This window comes from Typopeltis vanoorti, chromosome 17 (genome assembly GCF_054136105.1).
Source record: "Typopeltis vanoorti isolate ZY-2024b chromosome 17, IOZ_Tvanoo_1.0, whole genome shotgun sequence".
Taxonomy (NCBI): domain Eukaryota; kingdom Metazoa; phylum Arthropoda; class Arachnida; order Uropygi; family Thelyphonidae; genus Typopeltis; species Typopeltis vanoorti.
In genome coordinates this window covers 48862606-48889978 of record NC_143565.1, presented here as the reverse complement: position 1 = coordinate 48889978, position 27373 = coordinate 48862606, and the positions used below count along the sequence as shown (strand labels likewise).

Here is a 27373-nt window from a genome sequence, read left to right as displayed (position 1 = left end):
TATATGTACAACTACAAGATTCTTGCAGCAACATCTCATTATTCTGATGAACTTGAATGCCTTCGTTTTTTACTTTTATAAGAATCATGCTTTGAATGCTTATGCTTGGAATAAGAGTGTTTTTTGTTATGCCCACTATCATGAGAACTCCTTTCTCTCACTGATGAAGAATAACTATAACTTGAATTAGTTTCATAGTGCTTAGATGAACTTTCATTATCTGTTGCATTTTTCATTTTTTTTCCATGAGGTGACCTGTGCCTGGATGAACTGTGTGAAGAATAATGATATTCACTTTTGTTCCTTCCACTGTCAGATTTTTCACTATGGTGTCTTCGTTTCACCTCTTTCTGACTTGAAACATAAGGAGTGTGGTGCTTTTGTTGATGTTTATTCGTAGCATTAGATTTATGACTATCAAAACTATGAGATGGTGAATTCTTATTTCTACTTGAAGAAAATGCAGTTTTATCACTGTCTAATTTAATACTCCTATCCAAGTATTTATGATCTGATTTTCTTGAGATGTGCATTTCCTTTACTGTTGTATTTTTCTCTGATGGGGTGTTACTTCTACTATGTTTTGTTCTCTTTTTATGAGAAGATTTCTTTTCTTTTGATTCATCTACATCATCACTACTTAATAATAATTCATAATCACCTTGCTGATGGCCCTTGGCACTTTCTTTCAAGATACATTTTGGCTTTTCCTTTTCTTTCCAATAGATATTTTTCCCTTTAAGTTTAGCAACTGATTGACTAAAATCAACATGAATGCGCCTATCATCAATCAGAACATTATCCATTTTAAAGTATGCATTCTCACAATCTTGTTCTTTCTCAAATTCAATAAAAGCATATTGTAATGATTCCCCAGTTTTTCTATCTTTTATGACTTCGCAACTCCTTATTGGCCCAAAACGTGAGAATATTATCTCCAAATCTTCAGCAGTTGTTACAGGATTAAGTTTACATACAAACAGTACATCTTCAGGAGGTTTTATTTCAGCATCCGGAATATCTCCAATCATCTCTAAAATAGTAGCTCGAGCTTTGGCCTCTTTATCTTTAATCTCTTCTTCAATTTCCTCTATGCTTTTGCCTTTAGTGTCATCAATCTCTTCATCAGCTGCAATGCGGTCTGACTTCAGCTGTTCTTCAGTAGGTTCTGGTGATCTATCTGGAATTATGAGACCTTCTGGATCATCATATGGATCATCGAGTATAACAGCATGAGTAATTCTAATATCTTGGTAAGGTCTACCATGATCATCACAAATAGCATCATTGATTTTATTTAAAATTTCAGCTCCTTCAGCAACTTCACCAAATACTGTGTGTACTCCATCTAGATAATCAAGATCTTCACCAAGTGTAAGGAAAAACTGAGATCCATGCATATTATTTCCATTATTTACCATTGACAGAGTACCAAATTTCTGGTGCTTAAGTCTTGGTTTTGTTTCTGCTTCAAAGAATTTTGCTTGCTCACCATATAGTTGACAAAACACCGACTCTCCACTGCGTCCAGTACCTGAAGGGTCTCCACTTTGTGCAATAAAATTATGTTCTATTTTGTGGAACAAACAGAAATTATAAAATTTCATCTTGCATAATTTCAGGAAGTTCAAACATGTTCTTGGCCTCTCATCAGTATATAAGTCCACAGTAATATCCCCTACTGTTGTTTCCAAAATAACTGACATCTTCATAAATTCTCTCAAATGATGCTGTAGAAGATTAAAAAAAGTTTCGTATGTGATTAGTTCCATAAACACAAAATATACACTTTTGAACTAATACTTTTCATAATTTTAATTCCACAAGAAAATAAAGGTATAGTTTGACTTATATGTGTAAAATGGTTACTGTGTCTGTCTATCTACCTACATATATATATGTATTGACCATTTGCTCTGCTAATAGAATTTTTTGTTTGGTATTAATGAGTTGAGTGACATCAAGTTAACATTTTGATTAATATTTTCCAACTTCAACAATGTTACTGTGAATGCTAACATTTTGTTATATGTTTGTATGTTCTGTAGTTTTTTTTTTTTTTTAATTTTAATATATAAAAGCATTCAATCTTCAAATAGAATAAGCAAATTGCTGAAAACATTAATAGGCTTAAGTTTAAGCGAAATTCTGTACTATTCACTACTAAAAATTTTTAGCCCAAGAGAAAGTCAAAAAATAAGAAAGCAAACCTTATTTAGTGAAAAAAAAAAAAAAAAAGTAGATGCACTGAAATACCATATTAATGTTGTGGCAATATACAACTATGATATCAAAGATTAATTTCCTCTTAGCATATATAAGACTAGTCTTTAATGCATTTCAACATTATTACTGTATAAGGAGGGTGTGAGCAGAAGAGTGAGGAGAAGGTTCTTTACATTGAGAGTGGTTGGCGAGTGGAATAAACTGCCTGAATGTGTTGTGAATGTAGACACACTGAATCAGTTTAAGGCATGGTTGGATGAACTTTGTTTGTGATAGTGTGTACCTCTCATGACGAGTCTCTGACTCTGTGGCAGTCAGATATTAATAACAATTATTACACAAACCAGCCACTGAATTAGAAACTTATTTAATACCGTGTTGGTCCTCCTTTAGCCCGAATTATTGCACATGTGACATAGCTTCCACAAGGTGTTGGATGTATCTATGTCTACAACATATCAGCTGTTGTTCACCAGACAGTTGTTTAACTGGCTGAGATTTGAAGGAATAGGACTTTGCTTCCAGATCTGTTTTTCTAACATGTCTAATACATTCTCAATGGGTCCAAATCCAAGCTTTGTGGTGGCCAGGGAAATGGAAGTCGCTGAACCACTGCTGAACAATTCTATACGATGGACAGTAGCACTGTTATCCATGAAACAACTGTAACATGCTGGATAAAAAGTCAACTTTACAGGATGGACTCGATCAGCAACAATGTTCAGATATTTCTTTAGAGGACACTTGACCTTCCAGCAATATCAGGGGACCTGTTCTATACCAACACAACATGTCTCACACTATTTCCAGAACCTTGAGTTATGTTTACAAGGCAAGCGAGGTTGTTGTTTAATGGGGCTCCTGCCAAACTCTCTGCCTAATGTCAGTACAGAATAAGGTGTATCATGACTCAGACTACATACTTTTTTTCCAGTCTTCCTGTGTCTAGTCACGGTGTTCCTGACACCAATGAAGATCAACTTTCTGGTTCTTTGCAGAAATCAGCGGTTTCCGTATAATCATGCAACTGCCAATACCGATCCTCTTCAATTCCCTGTGCATAGTTTGGCGAGATATGGGTTGGGAATAGCCTTCAATTAAATGCTTCAATCAATTGTTGCACAAAGAAAGTTCTATTTGACAAGCCTTCTCAGATGGCAATCTCACTCATGACAAATTGTCTAAGAAATAGTTATACCTCTTAGAGAAAGCAATGTGCTTATTTTTCCACTAATTAAATGTCTGGGATCTCATATTTTGAGAAACCAGTCAGTTCTGCTGTTTTCAAAATCATGCCTCCAGCCAGATGGGCACACACAATAAGCCCTTCATTTAACTCCATCAGTCAGAATTGACAATTACTGACCAGCAGCATTCTTCTTAAATAGTTGCCTAGAACAGTGCTTCCCAAACTTGTGGATGTAAAGGCCCCTTTGGAAAAATTAAAATATTTCACGGCCCCCATTGAAAAAAAAAATCTTAATACAAACATATATTATTATAATATTTATTGTTTTTATATTCAATAAAAAACATACACAGCAAATATTGCAAAAATCAAATGCAAATATTACATTTTCAGCATCTTACATACTCATTTGACATGGTCTTAAAACATTTTAAATTTGTTTTCTTTATTTCATGGCTCCCAAGGGGGCTGTGGCCCACAGTTTGGGAAGTGCTGGCCTAGAACATGTGGCAAAGCATGTGACCAAGTATTTTGCATATACATTGCATAAGTGATGTTGACATATACCTGCATAAGTTTCTAATTCAGTGGCTGGTATGTGTACTATTATTGCTAAGGAGATACTGTATTTTCACACTCCAATTGACAAACCTCAGCTGTCCTACCCAGTCATTCTGATGTAAAATGTAAAGGGAAGCAGATTAACTTTTTTCTTTATGGCTCTGTCTTCTAACCACATTACATTCCATAGTCATTATGACACAAATCTAGCAAATATAAACATAGATGATGTGCCAGATTGGTGTATTTCTTTGAAGTATTATATCACATCCACCTAATTATGGTATCTTAAAGCAAATCTTATTTAGATACTCATGTCAAGTCAGCTTAGAGAACTATTAACTCACATAACCTTACTGCACAGAAACACACATTCATTAACCATCACCCACCACCCTCTGGCTACATATTCTTACTTACTCACCACTCTCTATGAAAAATTTTACCATTTTTAATATCAACAACGCTTCCACTTAAATTTTAGAGATTTGTATTTGTATTCTCCCTCCTACCAAGAAAACTCTCTGCTGTAATTTATACTTTAAGAGAACTGCCCCATACATGTCTATTATATCCTCCTCTTGTTAGATGATCAAATCTATACACAGTAGTCCAGATGAAGCTGGATCAAGGTCTTGGCCTTGTAAAGAGGAACAAAAACTTTTGTTAATACAAAATAACTTTAATTACTTAAAACCACTAACTCTTAAATTTCAACCTTTATATCCGTCATCAACAAGAGTATAAAAAGTATACCACAAACTAACTAACCTGACCTTTAAAGGGTTAAATATATAGTATCGTGTTGTCAGGGCCATTGCCAGATTAGATTGCACCCTGAGGCAAACAATTAAATATCGCCCCAGATGGATTATAAGACAAAAATAAGAAAATCTCCAATTTCTATTTTGTTTTTATTACAAGAGAAACATTAATGCAAAACGATTACATAATAATACTAAATAAACGTTTGCTCTAGGAGGATATCGCACAATAAAACTGTTTATAAACTATGTCCGCCTCTGTTGATATAGCTGCTAGGCCAACCAATCTTTCTTGGGTCATTGCTGTTCGCAAATAATTTTTAATCAGTTTAAGCTTGGAAAAACTTCTTTCCGCACTTGCTGCTAACAGGAATTGTTAGTCTAGCGATGGCACCTACCGCATATGGCTGAATGAGAGTCCTTATTAAGCAGCACCATGAGGCAGCCTGCCTCTATGCTACACGTCGACGGTACTGCGTGTTGTTTAAGAAAACTGACAATGTAGACTAGAAATAACTAAAAATATTTAATTACTTTCTATATTTTGCCAAAGTTAAATCGGCATCTTCAGGAATTAATACACTGGTATTAAACATATGCACGTAGGCACACTTCAGTAACAAAGATGGAACAGAAGATATGCAGGATGACAAAGTCCTATAAGTCAACCTACTGGTTTTAGTTGAGTGTTCCAAAGCCAATACACAGCATAATTATAGAACTCAAGGAATGAACCTGTAATAAGAAAACATGAAGAAACTCAATGAATTGGAACATAAGACATGATAACTAATTAAACATAATATGGACTTCATATTAGCTTAGAACTTTTGTTCCAGTATCAAGGCATCTTCAGTATGACTCAAACACATGAACTACACATACATGATATACACTGTGTGGAAAGAAGTTGAAAGAATTCCCAGCGGCAAGGTGCATCATGCCATGTAATGAGTCACGTGTTTGTAACAGGTATAAATTAGAGGAATATGATGCTCCCAAGTCAAGTGCAACTGTGTCTGGCTGAAATAGCTGCAATCAGGGAACTGATGGAATTTGAAAGAGGAGTTATGATAGGATACCATGTTGCAGGCCTATCTGTTCAGTAGATTATTGAAAAATTAGACTATTCCCAGGCCGATAATCAGTGATACCATACCGAGATGGACGTGCAGGAGTCAACTACAAGTGCTACCCACAGTGGACGACCCACCACACTCACTGAAGTTGACCGTAAGGAGCTATGAAAGATAACATGAAAAAACCCATTTGTTGGCCAACATAACATCATTGCAGAGTTCCTGGCATTGACTGGAACATGAATCTGTGCAAAAACATTCAAAACCGAGGCTCACAACACGGGTTTCCATGGTAGGACTGCAATATGCAAGCTCTGCATTACCTGAACCAACTTCGTGTTGTCTTCAGTGAAACAAACAGCATGTACGGTGGGAAATGGAAGCTTGGAATGCTGTGTTATGGAGCAACAAATCATGCTACACCCTCTATCAAACAAATGGAAGGGTGTGGATCTGGCAGATGTCCAGTAAATGCCTCTTACTACAGTGTGTAATCTCAACTATGAAATTTGGAGGTGGCAGTGTGATCCTGTTTAATCCTGATTTAGTCTTGGAACTCTGTTTGTGGTGCCATGAACACTGAATTCCGAACTGGCCAATGTCTCTTTCAGCAAGACAATGCACAGCATCATAAGGCTGCTGCTGTAATTGCATGGTTTGTGGACATGAATGTCACCACACGTGACTGGCCTCCACAGATCCCTACTGAACATATGTGGGAATGAATTGAAGCGTCGGATGAGGTCAAGGGATGTCCACCCCACAACAGTCCAGAATCTCATTACATGCCTACAGAAAGAATAGTCCAAAATTTCCACTGATTGGTATCATATGCCTGTGGATGTTATGTCCCATAAGATTGCTGCAATCATAGCAGCGAAAGGAGTTCTACATCTTATTAAGGTGGGCACCATGGCTGTTTGTTCCTCACGCTACGGTGTCTGTTGACTTTATTCCAAGCAGTGTCAAGTGACGTGGTCTAAATACATTAAGATTTTAATAAAATAACTAACAAGAGATCATTAATTTAAAAAAAATAAAATAAAAATCAATGTTGCAGAACTTGTGTAGAACTATTTCCCATAAATGGGAAAATTATAGTCCATCACTTCTACTTAAATCAGATGATGTAGCAAGTTTCACAATTTATATAATAGTTCTATGAGATAATTACTTTCATGGAGAACCATAATTATCTTCCAATGGATTTGATGTCTGGTGGAGACAACATGTTCCACAAATTCCAATTATTCTGGCTAATGGAATTTAATGTGATTTTGATACTCATCATGGTGCACAGCCAATGATCTACCTGTTTGGCCAAAATATAATCTACACTGGAAAGGAATTTGACATACTCCAGTGTAGGTTAAAAGCAGAAGTTTATCTTTGTAGAGTCTAGAAATTTTGTTGATAGGGTGAAAGGACATTTTTACAGCAACTGATTGAACAGTATGGCTATATATTCACAAACGCCTCTAACGTAAGGAATGGTAACACAATGGACATTTTCTGTATCACCATTATGATGAGAGGAAGTGACAAAGAAACTATCAATTATTTTATTGATACAAGATTATGTAAATCTATTAGCAAGAAAGGTGGACATGTGATTTATTTCCTAAGAGACAGAGAAAGCAGTGTTTTTGTAATGCAGAGTAAAAGTGATTATCTACATAGAACACACAAAGAAAGTTGCAAAACCTTGCTACATCATCTGAATTTAAATAGAGGGGATGGACTAAAATTATCCTTTTTATGGGAAATAGTTTCTCAAAATTCTGGATTTTTTTTTTTTTTTTAAATTAATGATCACTTGTTAAAGTTACTGTATTAGAACCTTAATGTACTTAGACCACATCACTATATCATGTATGTGTAGTTAGTTCACACATTTTCATTACTGAATCTACCAGTTTCTGTTCTTGTTGTTTAATTTGAGTCATATCGAAGATGCCCTTGATACTGGGACAAAAATTCTATGCTAATAAAAATTACAAAAGTAAAATCCGTATTATGTTTAATTTGCTAGCCTGGTTGGCTGAGCAATTAAACACAGCATTAGCTACATTTAATTTGCTCAGCGTCAACTCAATGTTTGGTCTCGAGAGCAGGGTTTATGGACTATCTAAAAATAAATAATTACAAATATGGATGTTCATTTACTCAGTTGTTAAACATATTTTTTAAAAAAACTGAATGACATAAATCGAGAATTTGGGATAGATCTAACAACATTTTCCGTTGCCATGACGAATTGGAGAGAAAAATTGTAGAATCTAGAGAAATCATCCTCAACTCTGTACATTTAAATAATAATTTAAGCTATAACCTCCCAGACTGTCATTCTGCTGTCATCAAATACTGGCACTCATGAGATGCTATACGCACGCACTCACCCAACAATATGGTCAACGAAGGTACAGCTTTGGATATGTTAACTACACTATACATATTTAACTACAACGTTAAATATGTATAGTGACTTTCCTGTGCTGTTCACAGTTTTTATCTTCAATGTTTAATGTTTTTTCTTTTCTTTTATAAAAACACCTGAAGAAGGCTGTAAAAAGCCAAAACTAGTCGTGTGATGCTATTAAATCTTTTTCCTCGGTTTATGTCATCCACTTCTTTTAATATATATATATATATATATAAAATTGATAAAAATTGGAAAAAAAAAAAAGAAAAACTCAGCCCACCAACAGTACAAATGTATTACAGGTTTACTAATAACCTTTCATGGGTGAGAACCACATTTAAAAAAAAAAAAAAAAAAAAAAAAAAAAAAAAAAAAAAAAAAAAAAACATGAAGCATCTAAGAGCAAGATGAACAGACTGAGAATGAAACAGGACAAGAGAGTGTTTGACAAGCTCTATAAAAACTATATATTGCTAAGCAGAAGAGCAGTAACTAAATAAGATGAGCATCCCCTCCCACAAAAAATTGTGACTTGTAGGTCTAACCTACAAGTCATGCTGGATATTTCAGTACTTGGAGGATATTTCATATGCGCACGCACATGTGTTCATGATCAGTATGGTGTAAGAGGCCTCTGGACTAGCAACCTCTTGAAGAATAAGTTCTGTTACCTGCTGAGAATAACTTAGATTACAGGATTAAACCATGTAACATTCACTGTATGGCATACAAGAGTGAATATCAGGATTTGCTGCTAAAGTACGCCTATGTAGTCATCACTAATAATTATAATCTCCATTTTGATTTTTTTAATATATATATATAAGAAGTTACTAGCAAAGATAATTAGTTCACTATAGTGAAATGCAAGTGTTAGTTTTTTTTTTGTGTGTGCGTGTACTGTATTACACACACACACACACAGGCGCGTGAGTCCTGATGATCTTGATTTAAAGATCAAAATGTAGTTAATAATTTAGGTAAAGTTCATTTACACTAAATGACAGTTGATTCCACAAATCTGTTACAATATGATGTTTTAAAATAAATATTAATATCTTCAGTACTTTAAGGATAGAAGATCTGTCATTTCTTATCACTATTTCCAAATTAAACAGTAGTATTTTAAGGACAAGAGCCTCAGCTGGAAAGCACTGAGTTTGAACCATGTCTGATGCAAAGAACATTTACCAGGCCTTTTCAATCAAAAGTTAGTCAGTCTCATACAGTGGTGAAGTTTTTTATTTATTTTTATTTTTTTTTTATTCCTGGAAACTCGGGTTTTGTCCCTCAAAAAAAGCAAATCAGCACATGACCACATATCTACAGGCACAGAATACTATTGGATAAAGAAGGTAATGAGAAATCTTGTTCTATAATGATCCCTAATAATGTAGCATTGATATACTACCAATTATTGGGTTGAGGGAAAAAACAGTTTAAAGACAAAATATTCCATTGCCTCACTGATTGCCATCATTATTTTCAAGTGCTCCTCCATGTCATCAACCTATTATACCACCCTATCAAACCCTAATTTATATAGTAACCAAGTACTGATGTCAAATGCTTCTGAAAAATCCAATAATACTGAGATACATTCTTTCGCCTTCAACTTCAAGACCTTACCAAGCACTCCGGAAATACCAACAGGATTGTTGTGTTCTACTTGATCTGATGCCCTGTGCAAATGAAATAATTCATTGGGGCTTGTTGCCAATGTTTTCTTCTCATTCAAAGAGTCCATGGATTTAGATGTCCACTTCTAAGCTTGCGGTGCCTGGTTAACTATCATCTCTCCTTGAACACATTCACCAAAGATACACTCTTAACTCAATAGTAGTCCACTGTAACCATATCCCATATCTTTATTCAGCTTTAAGGAATGATCCCAAAAAGATGGCATAAGCTGCAAATTCCATATGTTATACTGTAAGATCCCCTTACTAACTTCTATGTTTCTATCATCTCCTTTCTTTTCCATCTATTTCTCAAACTTTCAAGACGACCACAATATGTAATAGCAAAGATAAAGAATCTCATAAAATAACTTATAAGTTTGCATAATGTACCCACTTTTCTGTGTCTACAGTCAACTAAGCTGCAAACACATACCTTCAATCTATCTCACAGGGAGCACTCCACCATCTTCGTCACTCATCTTGGATCCTGTCCACCACCTTCCTCACCAAGAAACCCAGATGACCATATACTTCAAACAGCATTATATCTCTGCACTTTGAGGTGCAGAGATACACCTTGCATTTATTGATATTTAAACTACAAAGCACTCATTTGTCCAAACTAAAAGTCTATTCAAATCTTCCTGAATGGAATTAACATCAGCATACTTATAATTCTCCTCAGTCAATTCACATGAAATATCATTAACAAATACCGTAAGTAAAACAGCATGGGTCAAAATACGAACTCTGAATCATTATTATCCTAAGATTCCATGGAGTCAGACACTCATCTAGGAGGACCCTCTGTCATACACACAGCTCATCACACCTTACATTAAACACATTCAAATCCTCTGCAGACACCACTCTCAGGCAAGGCATTCCAATCATTCACAACTCTGTTTGCAGAAAACCTACTTCTCACTCCTCTGTTCACACCTCCCAGGGATGACCTCTTGCTGGAAGTTTTTCCACTTGGTTATATTATAAATTAAAGATGCCAAGAAATTATATTCTTGGTTTAATCCTTTATCCAAGTGTAAGCAAACAAAGTTTGCACCTGAAGTATTTTCAGGACAGAACAACTCGTATATAGAAGCTAATGACTTCGCATCATTTGTCTTAGTATCCCATAATGCAAAGTACATAATGACTGCCTTATATGACTTCATTATACATATCCTTACAGACATGTATAATGCTATATATTATGGGAAAGGTTACCTAGATGTGACGATGTGATACTAAGATTGAAGTAATGCAAAAGTCATATTTCCATATATGAGTAGCCAAAAGGTGTCACACCTTATTATTAAAATACTCTGGATTAGAGATAGTTGTCAGAAGTTTTTCCAGTTGGACAGGAAAAACTTCTGACAGGGCAACTTGTATATAGAAGCTAATGACTTCACATCACTTGCCTTAGTATCCATAATACATCGAGGTCTCGTCAGTGGGAGCCAGACCCAGAGGTGATACTAAGAAATATGACTTCTGCATTACTTCAATCTTAGTATCACCTCTAGGTCTGGTTCCCACTGATGAGACCTCAATAAAGGTTGAAACTGGTTTGGGTAGCAACCCTTTCAATAATGCACAGCATTATACATGTCTAAGGATATGTGCTCTGCATTATGGAATACTAAGGCAAATGATGTGAAGTCATTAGCTTCTATATGCAAGTTGCCCTGTCCTGAAAATACTTAAGATGCAAACTGTGATACACTTAGATAAACCAAGAATATAATTTCTTGGCATCTTTAATTTATAGGGATGACCTCTTATTCTCCCACCATTTTATGAAAAACCTCTTCAACATTGATCCTATAACAACCTCTGTTATAGGAGTGATATGATATAGACATACAAATTGTACCAATTTGTATGTCTATATCATATCACTCCTACTGCTCCTATCCACTAGGCTCTGTAAAATGCACCTTTTCAACGTTCCATCATGTTCAACATCAAAGAGATCAGAAACCACCTTAATCAATCGCCTCTGGACCCTTTTCAACATCTCTCTGTCCTTTTGAAAACCAGGTAACCAAATATGTCCACAGTAGTCCATATGTAGCCTAATCAAGGCCTTATACAATGGAACAAGAATTTCCTTACTTCTACAAGTCAGTGTCCTCTGCATCATTTCTAGAATTCATTGCTGACCCCACAATTTTGGAATGTCCTCTAAATTTTAGATCCTTAACCACCATCACTCAAGATATATATATATCCCCACCAAGAGTAAATTTTACATACCATCTTTGTTTCCCAAATTTTAAAACCTTACATTTTGCAACAACGAACTGGCATCCCCACTCCTGTGACCATTCACTCTAATCATATCTTCTTGTAAGGCAAGAAGATCTGCTCTGCTCCTTATTGTTCATCTCAACTTTGCATCATCTGAATATCCCCATCCAAATCCTCGCCAATATCATTAACTTACACAAGTTAAACAGCAATGACCCTAACACAGACCCCTTGAGGCACAGCACTAGTGACTTTCCTCTATGGGATACTGCTCCCCCATACACAACTTGCTGATACCTATTACAGAACCAATTTCCAATCCAATGCTCCAATCTAATATCCAATCCTCATCTGCATGATTAGTGGATAGTTTGACTATCCACTAATCTATCAAAAGTCTTTTCAAAATCTAAGTATACTGCTCTGTATCCCTCACCTCTGTCCAATAAAGCCATCACCTTTTGTAATAAGTAAGTAGATTACTAAAGCATGATCTTCCTGTAGGAGATCCATGCTGTCCATCAACCATACCATTGTTGTCAACCCAATTCTGGATCCTCGTTCTCACCAGCCTCTCCAACACTTTAACAACATCTAATGCACAGATAGGCCTATACTTTGATAGTTGAGTCTGTCACCTGCCTTATGAAGCAGCACAATCTTGCCTTCCTTCCACTCCTTTGGAACTTGACCAACTCTCTTGCACATTACTTCAAAATACGTGATATGTTATCAAGTCCCAAAACCTTATTAACATTGTTTGCTGAAACCACCATATACCTCTTACTCACCTCAGTCTCTCCTTCTCATCAACTACTCATATTCTCCATGATGATATCACATAAGAATTCAAGACCTTTATGAACTGCTCATTAACTATCTCAACTATATCCTCTACAGCAATTGTTCTTACATCATTTTCTCCAATCAGTGTCATCCTTCCATAATCACCTTTTTTGGCTGGCTACATATCGAAAGGATTCCCTAGGATTCTATTTTTGTCTTCGTTAGTTAACTGCTGCTCATACTTCACTTTTGCTACCCTTACCGAATTGCCTTCCTGGATTGTTCTTTGTAATCCTCGTGGAATTGTTATTACCACTCCTCTCGCCTCCATAATGCCTTTTTCCTTTGCATCACATACTTAATCTCTTCATTCGTTCTTTTCACAGGTACCTTATTTAACCTTCTGATCCTTGGAATACATTTAGACATTGATTCTACTAGATAGTTCTTGAATATCACCCAGGCAACATTGATCTCCTTTTCAGCCAACTTCTCATTCCATGTTACACCTCCAAGCTGTGTCCTGAGTTTCTAATAATCACCAGCCTCGTAGTACCACAGATACGCTTTCCTCACAGAGATCCTCACACTGCTGACAACCACCCAGGTAATCACTTCATGGTCACTCTCACCAACTGGAAAGTGATTTCATACTTCATTTATAATAACATCCTCTGATAAGATGATCAAATCAAAGACCCTCAATCCTTGTGTGCCCTTTGTTACATACTGCCTGAGGTAGTTGTCCCTCAAAAAAAAAAAAAAAAAAACACAAGAAACTCATATTTTTTTTTTTTTACTTCCAGTTGCTATTTCATCCCAGTCTATGTTGCCATAATTAAAATCTCCCATAATGATCATCCTTTTCTTATTTGCTTGGTTAATTTGATTATACATTTCATGGTCACTACCATCTATATTACCAGGTCTATAACAATATCCGACTAAGTATTTCATTCTATTCACCTCTATCTTGCATCATACTGCCTCAAAACCACTCACTATTTTCCTCTTGCATCTCTATCTTGTACGGACATAACTCCCTCTATCAATAACACTCCCCCCTCTTCCTTTTTACCCTTCTATCTTCGCAAAATAGATCATATCCTTCCATCTCTATTCCTGTCAGGATGTCATTCTCATCTAACCATGTCTCACTTATTCCAACAATTTTTGTGTGAACAGATTCAATTAATGCAACCATTTCATTTGCCTTGTTTTTTTTTTGTTTTTTTTTACACTTCTGTAAAAAAATTTTTACTTCAAACATAACAGCTCATTCCTGGATCCATAACCACTGATTAGATGTGACTTTTCCAAATTTAACTTGAGCAATTTCTTTTTTCTCCTTATTCATCTTAGAACTCTCTTCAAACCCAACTGTTTTCCCTTGATCCCAGGTCATTCCCTTTATACATCGTATGTAAATCAATCGAATCCTACACTCTATCCCTAGCCAAATTTCTCAAATACCTTGACAATGGAAACTTCTATACTAGAACTATGCTTGTGAAGCAGTACTATTTTTTTTTCTTTCCACTCTTCAGGAACCATTCCTACTGTAAGACTCATTAAATATCCAGGTCAAGGACATAGCTAACTCTTTTACATATTCCTTAACAGTACACAATGATATGTCATCCATTTCCAGATTAACATTAATATCTAGTCCAATCAACACTTCATACGCCAGATTCGTTCACTCAGGATCAGTGGCTGCTTGTGGCTTGAAATCGAGGGGGATGCTGCAACTTTCGAAATATACATGCACACTGTAAGTACAGTGTATACGTGTTTGGATAAAATATCAAAATTATGGTAAAAATCGAAAAAAAATTAACCATAAAAAAATATTATTTATTATCGATAAAATTATACAGTTTAGTACAATTCAAAATTACTTAAAAATAAAATATATTCTTCTTGTTTTGTTTCATGAAAAAATATTGTTTATTATTGATAAAATTATACAGTTTAGTATAATTCAAAATTACTTAAAAATAAAATCCATTATCACAACCCCAATAATGTTCTAAATTAAAAACCATAACAAATGTTTTGTCTTTAATTGTAACGTCCAAATATTTAAAGAGACTGAGTAAACATGATAAGCACTACAAACATTACTACTGGTGCAAACTGCATATAAACAGTGAAACTGCATGACGGACAGTGCCGCATTATGCTAATAGCTCAAAATGACATGCATATGCTTGCATGCGTAGCAAATACTAGCAATATGACACTGGTAAACACAGTGTCATATTGCTAGTATCCTTTGCCCTCGTAAGTGCTACAAGATGGATTTTTCCTCGTAGACAGGCTTATACGTTGGTTATGCATTATTAAAACACTTAAGGAAATGAACAACATAGTTAAGGATATAAATTAAATTATACTTTAATAAATATTTTCCGATATTTCGGCAACGTCACGTTGCCATCTTCTAAAGGAACTTACAAAAAAAGGCACAAGCACGTAGGCACTACAAACACAGTAACTGGGAATGAAGAGATGAAGCTATTGTTCTCCTAAAAGTCCTGATGGTGCCCTCTAGCGGGCTAAATAGGTGTTCTTGGCCGTTGGGCTGAAGGTCTGCTGATGTAAGCCTCCCAAATTTGGGGCAGTTGCATACAACCAAATTTGTTGAGGTTTGGAGAATTCTTAGGGCTGAGGCTGATTCCATAAATAGTCTTTCGAATTTGTATTTGCTACGGTGTATTACTGTAGCTTTCTTCCACCATATTCTGTGGCATGTATCCAGAGCATGGTCTGCAAGACCAGAATGGCTGTACTTGTGAAACCAGATGTAGTCCTTGTGTTCAGAAATTCTGATATTCGCTGTCCTGCCTGTTTGGCCAAAGTAAGACAGTCTACAACTGCAAGGGACCTGGTATACACCAGGTAGGTCAAGGGGAAGTGGTTGGTCTTTAGTAGAGCGGATAAGGGATGCCAATTTTCTGTAAGGTTTGTAACAGGAGGTCAGGTCATGCTTTTTTAAGATTTTGGTAATCTTTTCCGAGGTGCCTCGGATGTAGGGAATGGTGATGGATTTAGAATAATCCTTGTTGTGGAGGGGGGAGGATCTGTGGTTTGTAGGTTCTAATATTTTTTGGACTTTTTTTGGGGGGTAGCCATTGACTGAGAAAGTGTTGAGGATGTGATTTAGTTCAGTGCTTAGGGCCAAGTCGTTTGAACAGATTAGTTTAGCCCTGTTGTATAGTGTTTTCACTATTCCATATTGTTGTGAGGGGGGAGGATTGTTGGTGAATGTATCTGCCTGTATGGGTGAGTTTTCTGTAAACTGAGAAAACCAAGATTCCATTAGGCTGGCGGGTGACTAGTGTGTCTAGGAAAGGGAGGCTGTTTTTTTCCTCTTTTTCCAGGGTGAATTTGATTCTGGGGTGTTGATTGTTTAAGTGTGTTAAGAAGGAGAGAAGTGTTTCAGAGCCATGTGGCCAAATAGCGAACACATCATCAACGTAGCGAAGCCATATGGTTGGTTTTTGTGGGGCAGAGGCTAAGGCTTTTTCTTCAAAGGTCTCCATAAAGAAATTGGCCAAGGTTGGGGAGAGTGGTGAACCCATGGCTGTCCCCCTCTATTTGTTTGTAGAATTTTCCCTGCCAAACGAAATAGCCTGAGTTCATTGTGAACTGAAATAAGGCTGAGATATCGGGAGAAAATTTAGCTTGGATTAGCTCTAAAGTTTCCTTGAGTGGGACATTTGTAAATAAAGAGGAGACGTCAAAGCTGACCATTATGTCAGTGTGTTGGAATGTAAGGTTTTCTATACTGGCTTTGAAAGGGGCCGAGTTTTTTTTATGTGTGATGGTGTGTTGCCAGTATAGTGTGTGAGCTCTTTGGCCAAATGTTTAGCTAATTTGTATGTGGGAGAATCAATGCCATCCACTATGGGACGTAATGGCACATTTTCTTTATGCATTTTTGGGAGTCCGAAAATATATCAAATAATAGTCCAGTGGGGGGGGGGTATAGAGTTAAATGGCTTTAATCTGTTGGTAACTTCTACAGGCCAAGAAGTGACTCTCTTAAGGAGCCTGTGAAGTTTTCTAATTTGAGAGTTGGTGGGATTGTAATTGATGGGGAGGTAAGTAGCCCAATCTAATAGAAGAGCATTCAGCTTACCTGTGTAGTCCTTTTGGTTAAGGACTACACTTGCATTTCCCTTATCCGCTTTGGTGATAACTATTTCTTTATTATTCTTCATTTCCTGTAGAAGGTGGTTTCCGGTGGAAGAAAGCTACAGTAATACACCGTAGCAAATACAAATTCGAAAGACTATTTATATAATCAGCCTCAGCCCTAAGAAATTCTCCAAACCTTAACAAATTTGGTTGTATGCAACTGCCCCAAATTTGGGAGGCTTACAATCAGCAGACCTTCAGCCCAACGGCCAAGAACACCTACTTAGCCCGCTAGAGGGCACCATCAGGATTTTTAGGAGAACAATAGCTTCATTTCTTCATTCCCAGTTACTGTGTTTATAGTGCCTACATGCACGTCCCTTTTTTTGTAAGTTCCTTTAGAAGATGGCAACGTGACGTTGCCGAAATATCGGAAAATATTTATTAAAGTATAATTTAATTTATATCCTTAACTACGTTGTTCATTTCCTTAAGTGTTTTAATAAAGATGGATTTTTATTATTTTTTTATACAAAATAAGAGAATTGTATAGGATTGTTGATGATAAAATTAAATATTACAAGCAAATATAAATAAATTAATAAATATATTTATATATTGAGAAACATTGGGGGTACTGCAGTTCTGCAGTGCGCATGCACGAGCCACACCTGCTCAAAATACAGTTTAATGGAATAATTACAGCAAAAGGAAATAATTAAACAGCAGTTTCAATATTTTGTCTCTGTCACAGAGGCATCTTCAAGAATACAATGTTAAAATTGCAATAACACAAAAGAAACAATAAGTGGAAGAAATGAAATTAGACTAAATAGAATACAGTCTTATGAGAGGTGCAGTTGACTAGGCATAGATGTTGGGCAGGAGGTTTAATTAGTTACTCAAATCTTGAACAGTTTAACACAACCATATTTATTAAGATTATGCTGGTTGTTTAAATCTGGCACTGATATCAAAAAGTCTTTCAAGTTGGTATTTACTATGATGGGACATGATAGTTTTCCATCTGATTCTGTGCAAGGTATCCAAAGTGGTCCTGACTGACCACAGTTGTTGTGGCAGATGTTTTTTGTGTTCATCTAGATAGATGTTAGCAGATCTCCCAGTTTGACCATAACACGATAAAGTCAAGCTGCAGAGATTCTGTATTAAGTATGTTTTTTACTCCAATACTGCATCAGCAAATTGAATTTTACCCGCTAAGACATTGCAAATATCATTTTGGAAGTTTTTTCCCCACTTGGTTAGACTATAATAAATTTAGTTTAATCCAGCGCTTCCCAAACTGTGGGCCGTAGCCCCCTTGGGGGCCATAGGTTTTGTTGAGGGGGGGGGCAGTGAAATAATGAAAACAAATTTAAAATCATTTAAGACTAAGTAGATTTTTTTTATCTTTAAAGAAATGTATTTAATTTTTATTATTATTATTTTTTTGTTATTTTTTATATTTTAATGGGGAAAAAAATTACACATTGCTACGGGTTCACAAATTTTGCTTCCCGTATTTCGGCGCTTAATGAATATTAGTAAATATATGCTTATTCATATAAGTATCATTTCAAAGCAGAAATCTAAGAATTGCTGTTTCAAATATTTCACCTGATATTGGTGTAGCAGTACTGAAACACATCCATCACATTAAATTATTATTAAACTTCTTTTATGTTTTTAATTCTTTCTTTATTACTAATCGTTTTACGTTTCATGTGCCTGTACTGCAACTGTACAATAACAATATATCTATCTACATAAAAATATGAGATAATGTGCCATGTCAAATGTGTATATAAGATGCTAAAAATGTAATATTTGCAATGTTTGCTGTGTATGTTTTGTATTGAATATAAATACAATAAATATTATAATAACATGTCTACATTACGGATTTTTTTCCAAGGGGGGGGGGGCGGAAATATTTTAAATTTTCCAAAGGGGGCCCTGACATCCAGAAGTTTGGGACTCCTTTATCCAAGTGTAAGCAAAGTTTGCTTACACTTGGATTACCAGACCCACTTCTGGATCTGGCTCCAACTGACAAGACCTCAATAAAGGTCGAAACCGGTCTGGGTAGTGACCCTTCCCTTAATGCATAGCATTATACATGTCTGCAAGGAAATGTGCTTTGCATTATGGGAGATACTGGGAAGGAGTGATAAGAGCTTGGTCCACTTTTACCACGAGTTGCCTCAGTCCTGAAGATACTTCAAGCTCAAACTTTGTTTGCTTACACTTGGATAAAGGATTAAACTAAATTTATTATGGTCTAACCAAGTGGGAAAAAACTTCCAACATCTTTCTCTAAATCCAGAGTAATTTAATAATAAGGTGGTACACCTTTTGGCAACTCGTATAGGTAAATATGACCTCCATTGCTTCTGCCTTACTGTCACCACTTCTGGGTCTGGCTCCAAGTGATGAGACCTCAATAAAGGTCGAAACTGGTCTGGGTATTGGCCCTTCCCTTAATGCATAGCATTATACATGTCTGCAAGAAAATGTACTTTGCATTATGGGAGATACTGAGACAAGGAGTGACGAGAGCTTGGTCCACCTTTACCACGAGTTGCCTCAGTCCTGAAGATACTTCAGGTGCAAACTTTGTTTGTTTGCACTTGGATAAAGGATTAAACTAAATTTATTAAATGCAAATATCATTAATATAAAAGTTAAACAACAATAACCCAAGAAGGCAACCCTGTGGTCCATCACTGGTAAATCACCTCTTCTTAGACTCAGTACCTCTATACATACTTTCCTATAACAGAATCCTGTCAAATGTCTTCGCAAAATCCAGACATATTGTAGTGTATTCATTCAAAATTCTGCTGTCACTATAACAGAATGTACAGTAATCTCTCTCAATTAGTGCATTTTCGATTGGTGCGTCATTTTTTTTTTGATACCCAAATTCGATTAGTGCGCCTATATACATCTTAAAAATAAATGTTACAGATTTTAAAAATTTTCTATCTATATATTTTTATGGCTAACTATTTTAAAAAATCACTCACCAGAATGAAATAATTTAGTTACCGATTTAAAACATTTTACAAAATTATTTTTAATGGCATACTACACTACTTCCATGTACACTATTGCTTCTCGGCCTTTTGGCTAAGATCAAAGTGTAGGTATCACACTATATATACTATGTTACAAATTTTTACCGCCAAAATTTATGTCTTCAGCTATAGTATGCCAACAGATTTGAGATCCTTCGACACTTTTTGTTGCATGTCACAAAAAGGAGAATCCATTCCGATAATAGGGTAATTAATCCGTCTTCCGGGATGAGTTGTTTATTATTACACGTCGAAAAATTAACTGCTCTTTTATGGTCATTGTAGTTTTTGAAGTGGGAACTATTTTGCTTGTATAACAGTTGGGAAATTTTATCTATAAAGCACGTGATTTTGCATGATGGCGACTGATTCATACATCATTTCTTTTTCCCCTTCAATGATAACGTCCAAGAGTTAATTAAATCTCATTCTGAAGAATTGAGCGATTCAGACCTGCTAAATTTAGATGCACAGTGGGAAGATCCCAAAGAATATGAAGAAAATTTAACCATTGATAGTCAGCCAAAAGAGATTTTTCACAGAAACAATTTGAAAATATTTTTCGTACAATCGAAGTTTTTAAGCAGCAAAAGCTAAAGCTAAAGAATAATAAAATTTATATTCTGAATATGTTTTATTGTCTTTCAGCTTCATGGTTTTCCTTTAACTAGGCCCTGAGACATACCTTAATTCTTTTATAAAAAAATTAAGGGTCAAAAAAGAAATCTAAGGAATGAATTATGCATTTTCCCATAGGTTACTACATTCAATTAGTGTGTTTTCGATTAATGCGCCTGTTTTAAAGAATGCATTAGGTGCACTAATCGAGGGATTGCTGTATTCAGTTTGCTAAACCTACTTTTAACAAAGACATGCTGTCATCTATAGAGGATTACAGTGCTAATTACTAACCTAATCAGCCTCTCCAATACCTCAACGACTTGCAGAGATATTGAATGATCTATAATTGGTTGCATCAGTCTCTCCATCTTATATAATGCAATTATATAAGATGGAGGGACTTGTCTCCTCCTTTCTTTCATTAGGAATTCATTTAGTGTATTACTAATTCCATTGCATTACATATATTATATTCAAATATGTAAAGTGTATATACTGAAGTGAAGATACTGGTTTAATTTAAGATTGAAACTAATAGAACAATATATATATATATATATATATATATAACAGGATGTTATTATAGGCATGGGAATGTGTGAGTACTGTTCATGAAATGTCGAGACAAAGTGGTTGGGCATGTAAAATACAGGTGAATCTAATGGGAGATTTTAATTAAATGGATGTGGACTGGAAGCAGATAGCATAAGAGAACAAGGAGGACAAATCTGTTAAGTTTCTGAGGGATAACATCTAAAGCAGCATATAATGGAACATCAGGTTTTAGTACTGGAACTAGTGAATGAGATGTCAATACTGCTGCCAGATGGTGAGAGTGATCTGGTTTGGAAGGTGGTCACATAGATGAGTGTTTCTGTCGGGGGGGGAAAAAAAAAAAAAAAAAAAACAGCTATCTGTGGGGGTAAGGTGATTATGAGCTCTGTAGGATACCTATGCAGTGATATTTTTTGGACTTTCCAAATCATTTCTTAAATATGCCAGATGGCAAATCAGCAAGCTGGAGATCGATAACACAGAGATGTACCAAAGGGGTTAGTTCTGAACTCCTGTTTTATTTTTTAATGCTATTTCATGTAGACTGAAAGGGGGATCTTCAATTTTGCTGATGATATAAACTTGGAGAGTTATAAGGGATAATGCTGATGTTAAATCCCTTCAGTAAAGTTGAAATACTTTTAGCATGGATGAATGAATGGGGTTGCAGATTTAATGTTAATAAGTTCAAGGTGTTGCATTCTTGGGTGCAGAGGTATAAGGCTGAGTACTGTATTGATGGAACAGTCTTCAGGAGGTGGATGAGATTCAAGATTTGGGCATGAAGTTTGCAAGGTACATAGCAAGTGTTGGACTGCATGCTGCAATCATAAGGAGTACATTGACAAAGTAAGAATAAGGAGGTAGTTGTGCCACCTTTATAAAGCATCTGTCAGGCTACATGCAGCTACTGTGCTCAATTTGTTGCATACTTTCCTTTATGATGTGGAACCACCAAGTAGGGTCCAGACAAGTAACTATGTCAATATCAGGATTTAGGAAGTTAGTTATGGGGAAAGGTTGAGGGAATGTAGATTACAGAGTTCAGTAAATGGATAGAAAAAAAAAAGATATATTCAATGTGTTTAAGTTAGCGAGGAGATATTACTCGAGTCATACTATAGAAAAGATTATACAAAGGAGAGAGAGGGGGAAGCTATCCCTCGAAGTTGTGTAAAAGGTATGGTGAAAAGTATATTTTTAGATGGAGAGTGGAATAAATTGTAAGAATGTGTTAAGAATATCTGAGGTGTGAATGAGTTTAAGTTCAATATGAAAGATAAGCTGCTTGCTGAATGAGACCTCCTGACTTGAATAAATCTGCATTTCCATGTAAGTTTGTTATAAATAAGGAGATTTAAGAACCCATCTTGACTATTAGTGTATTGTAAAATTTCTCTCCTCCACATAAATGAATTTAACAGGTTTTATATGAGTTTTGTTTATTCTGTTATTTGTTTCTATATTTAATTTGCCCCTTCACTAAAAATTGTGCCTAAACAGCTGAAATGTTTTACATATTTAATATTTTCAATGTTCCTGCCTTTGATAAGTAGAAAATGCATGGAAACAAGGCACAGCAGCTATTGTAAAAACACAAGAAAGCACTTTATACAACAATTAGAGCAAATAACAAGAGAATAATCCCAGAAATTTGGGTAGCCTTAGAAGAAAGAAAAAACTCTTCAAAAAATACTCAGCATTATAAAAGACTGAAAAACAAAATAGATTGAATGTGCAGATCTGCCAAAAATGTTCGGTGAAGAAAAAGCAAAAATGTGTGAATAAGTCAATAAAAAGAATGATAGCAACTGTATATAAGATTATAAAAGAACAAACACAAACACCAAAAAAAAAAAACTACTAAAAATGAAAGATAAAAATAACATTGAAACAGGAACAATTCGAGTTAAAAATAAAATTTGGAAAGAATATTATCAGATACTTTTCTAGAAAGAAGACTGAAAAAATACAAATGAAGTGACAGAAAGCACCATCTATAATAAAAGAAGAAATTTTGAATGCAATGAACCAAATGAACTTGTCTAAGTTAATTGGTTATTATGAACTTCCCAACTGAATTATGGAAATATGGTGGCACAGCAATCATCAATTTCCTGTTGAACTTTTTACTATATACTGGTGAAATTCCAGATGACCGAATAACAGGTATCATAATACCAATATCCAAAAAGGGAGATAACTAAAAGTATGAAAATTATAGACCTATAATATTACTAAGTCATTGCTACAAAATTTTCATACACACCATACAAAATAGAATCCATACATTAATGAATAATACAATAGAAGATCAGGCAGGCTTCACTTCACACCTAGGAGGTCAGCTATAGACCATAATTTCAGTTAATATCCTGGCTGAAATGTAATGGACAATACAACTTAACTATATACTGCAGTTTGATAGACTTCAAAAAAGCATTTGATTCCATTCACTGGCACAAAATGATATTAACATTATTTACATGGTCACTCCATGGAGTCAAAAGACTCACTGCAGGAGACCCACTTTATTCATTAACACAATACCTATCATACAGCTCCTTAAACCTATTCACTGTTGGGATACTCAAAACCATGTCTAGCAACCCATTTCACTCATTTACAACTCTCCAAGAAAAGAACCTAGTCCACACACACTTAGACAGCTTCTAAGTGTAGCCCCTTGTTTTCACCCCTACTCCTCACATATTGAAAAATTTCTACTGTGTCAATCTTAAAGGATCCCCTTTAGTAACTTATAAGTTTGTCATATCCCCCTCTCCTCTGCCTGTCAACTTAATGCTGCAATCCACACACACCCTAAATTTATTGTCATAGGGAATATACCACAGACATGTCACCAGCATGATAACTTGTCTCCAGAACCTCTCCACAATCCCCAAGAAATGCAGATGACAAAAATCTGTGCACAGTAGTCAATATATGGCCAAATGCTGGCCATATATAATGTCCCCATCTTTACTTGTCAATGTGCTCTTCAGCATCCAAGTACCTTCTGAGCTATTTTGCCAACTCTTGCAATGTGTCCTCTATGGTTTGTTTGGTACAAGCTCCTGCATAAAAAATAAACAAATATTTCATTTTTTCTACTCTTTGACCCCACTTTCCAAAAAAGTGCAATTCTTTGCTTAATCACAGTGAATCATCAGAATAAACAACAGTCAAAATTATCACTAGAAACCATAAAGATTAAACAATCAACTCATTAGCTGATACTGGGAATACAGAAAAGCTTATATATGACATTTCTTGACCTGGAAAAAAAAAGTCTGATTAGATTCTACAGGAAAGTTAGGGATAGGAAAAGAAATAGTTATGACCAAGAATATACATGTCAAATGTGATGGCTGAGTGAAGACTAAAATAGGTAATACACTTAACAGAATGTGACAAAAGCATTTTATCATCATTGCAGTTAATTGTTGGAAATAATGGTCTAGGATAAAGTTAATCACTAGAATGGAGAAACAACTATGTCTGCAGATGATGTGGTGATTTGAGTACATTCAGAAGAGCTAAGCAACAGATGGAATTATTATTATTATTATTCAGGCCTCCATGGAGTCAAAAGACTCATCATGGGAGGTCCTTCCTAAGGAACACAAAGTCTATCAAGACTCATCGAGGGGAGGTCCCCCCCCCCTAAGAAACACAAAGCCTATCATACCACTCCTTGAACTCATTGACCGTTCTCCACTCCATCAGGCAATGCATTCCATGGTTCAACCACTCTCCATGCAAAGAAACTACTCCTCACCCTCTTTGTTTCCTTTCGTAACTTCCAGGGATGGCCTCTTGTCATCACTCTTTCCTGCTGTTCAACCAAGCAAAAGAGCTCCCCAGTGTCAACCCTGTAATCACCTCTCAACAGTTTAAAAGTCTCAATCGTATCACCTCTCCTTCTATCCACCAAACTCTGCAGTCCACATTCCCTCAGCCAATCCTCATAACTATCATTGTACAGTCCTGAAACCATCTTTGTCATCCGTCTTTGTATCCTTTCCACAGTTAATTTATCCCCTTCAAATCCTGGGGACCAAATCTGAGAACAATAGTCCAAGTGGTCTGATCAGGGTCTTATACAACAGAATGATAACTGTTTTATCTCTGCAGGTCAGTGTCCTCATTATTGCAGCAATCCTCTGTGTTACCTTCACCACCTTTGCAATATGTCCCCTAAATTTCAGGTTTCTATCGATCATCAATCCCAGATCTCTTGTCTCCCCCTACTTCCTCCAGTATAACTCCTCCCATAGAGAATGGTACAACACAAACTATGGGCTGCATATTGATAACAAAATGAGTGAGAGCATCGTTTAATATTAAAAAAAAAAAAAAATCAACTAACGCCTTTTATTCCCTAATAGGGAGTAGGCAAGGCCTTTATACCCTATCTAGCTTTTGGAGACTGAGTGGGCAGTTCAATCTCCACCGGTAGCCAATCAGAGATAGCTGGCCCATGTCTATCACTAATTATAGCAGCTGCCGATGAAGAGGATGGCAAACAAGTGCTGCCATCTCTTGGTACCTAACCCTAACAAGATATGTCACTGTCTGAAATAATGTGGGTACTACGGTCGATTTTCTTGAGTTTACGGGAGGAAAAACCCACTTGCCTGTGCCAGAGATCGACTAACTCCGGAACCGGTCGAAGATAGGCTTAGAAAAAGTTCCTCCAGTCAGCGACTAGACTAGAACCTAGGTCTAACTTCATGCGGCCAAGCGCAGAGGACGCAAGCGCCACTTCCACCGAGCTACACAGGCCTCGTTTAATATTATCATAGAGATAATGTACCAGTTACCAGTGTTAGATTCAATGAGAAAGTCTTGAAGAGTAGTGAAAACAAATATTTAGGAATACTTTTTAGTTAAGGAAGTTAAGATCAGGATCACTGAGAATTTCACTGAATCAAAGCTTTTATTAAAAATAATTTAGTAATTAATCAACAATGGGACAGTGAGAGTCGACAGAAGTACAAGCTTTTGATTAAAAGAAGTTATTTTTGACCATTTTGTCTGATGCAGTAAAGATATGAAGCCTAACAAAATGAGACAGGTGCAAAATAATATTAAAAAAAAAAAAAAAAAAACTTTTCATTTCTGAATGAAAATGAGTTCTGAGAACAATGTGGACAAAAACAAAAGGGCAGAATAAGAAATGTGTATATTAATAATGTTTTGGAACTAGAAATAGAAGAAATTCTTGTAAATTTTCACTTGAGGTGATTTGAATTGAATTTAGAAAGAATACCAATATGAAATGAAAACTGAAGGGAGGAAAGATGAAAGAAGAGATTTTTTTTTTTCCCCTTGAGAAGTGAAAAATCAATGGAAAGCTGATTTGTATCAGGAACAGCCAAAGAAAGTTCACAAGCTGAAAGTCAATGGGTTTCGCTCTATTATTTCTTTCTACAACAATTTAACTTTAAGCTGAAAATCGTGATTTTTAACAATACCTGAGTAAGAGGTTAATCCTAAATATGGCATGGAAGCTACAAATATCTAAAAATAAAGTCATATTCACTAAAGTCAAGATTCACAAATTACTGAGAATTTCAACTTGCTATTAAAATGAATTTTGAGTTTCATATTGTACGAGCAAATATTTTCAAAATATTTTATTAACGTTTTTTATTTTTTTTTAACAGCCTTCGTTTTGAAAAGTATTTTTATACATACTCGATAGCAAATAAATGCATGCAGACTGCTGTATATAAAATTACAAGAAAATATTTACCTCCTCTAGCTAAACAAAACGAAATACACCAACTAACAGTTCGATAATAAACTTCTCCACGCTAATTTCCGTATATGAAGAATAAAAACACAGACGTAAAAAAAAAAAAAAAAAAGAAAGAAAGAAAAATGTTCAGTAGGCCTATCCAAATAATTGAATAAAAATAACACGTATGATTTCTTCAAAATGCCATAATAATAGAAGATTAATAAGCACATTACTCAAAGAAAAATTCCCTACAA

At 35.5% G+C, this 27373-nt stretch overlaps 1 protein-coding gene across 1 annotated transcript; it reads right to left on the bottom strand.

Annotated features, from left to right (window-relative positions):
* Positions 1-27373, bottom strand: LOC150097370 (peptidyl-prolyl cis-trans isomerase-like 4). Its single transcript, XM_090407242.1, has 2 exons — positions 27132-27373; positions 1-1730 (listed from the first exon to the last, which is right to left on the bottom strand). Exon 2 carries the CDS (start codon positions 1710-1712, stop codon positions 39-41), a length of 1674 nt encoding a protein of 557 aa, XP_090263368.1. The 5' UTR covers positions 1713-1730; positions 27132-27373; the 3' UTR covers positions 1-38.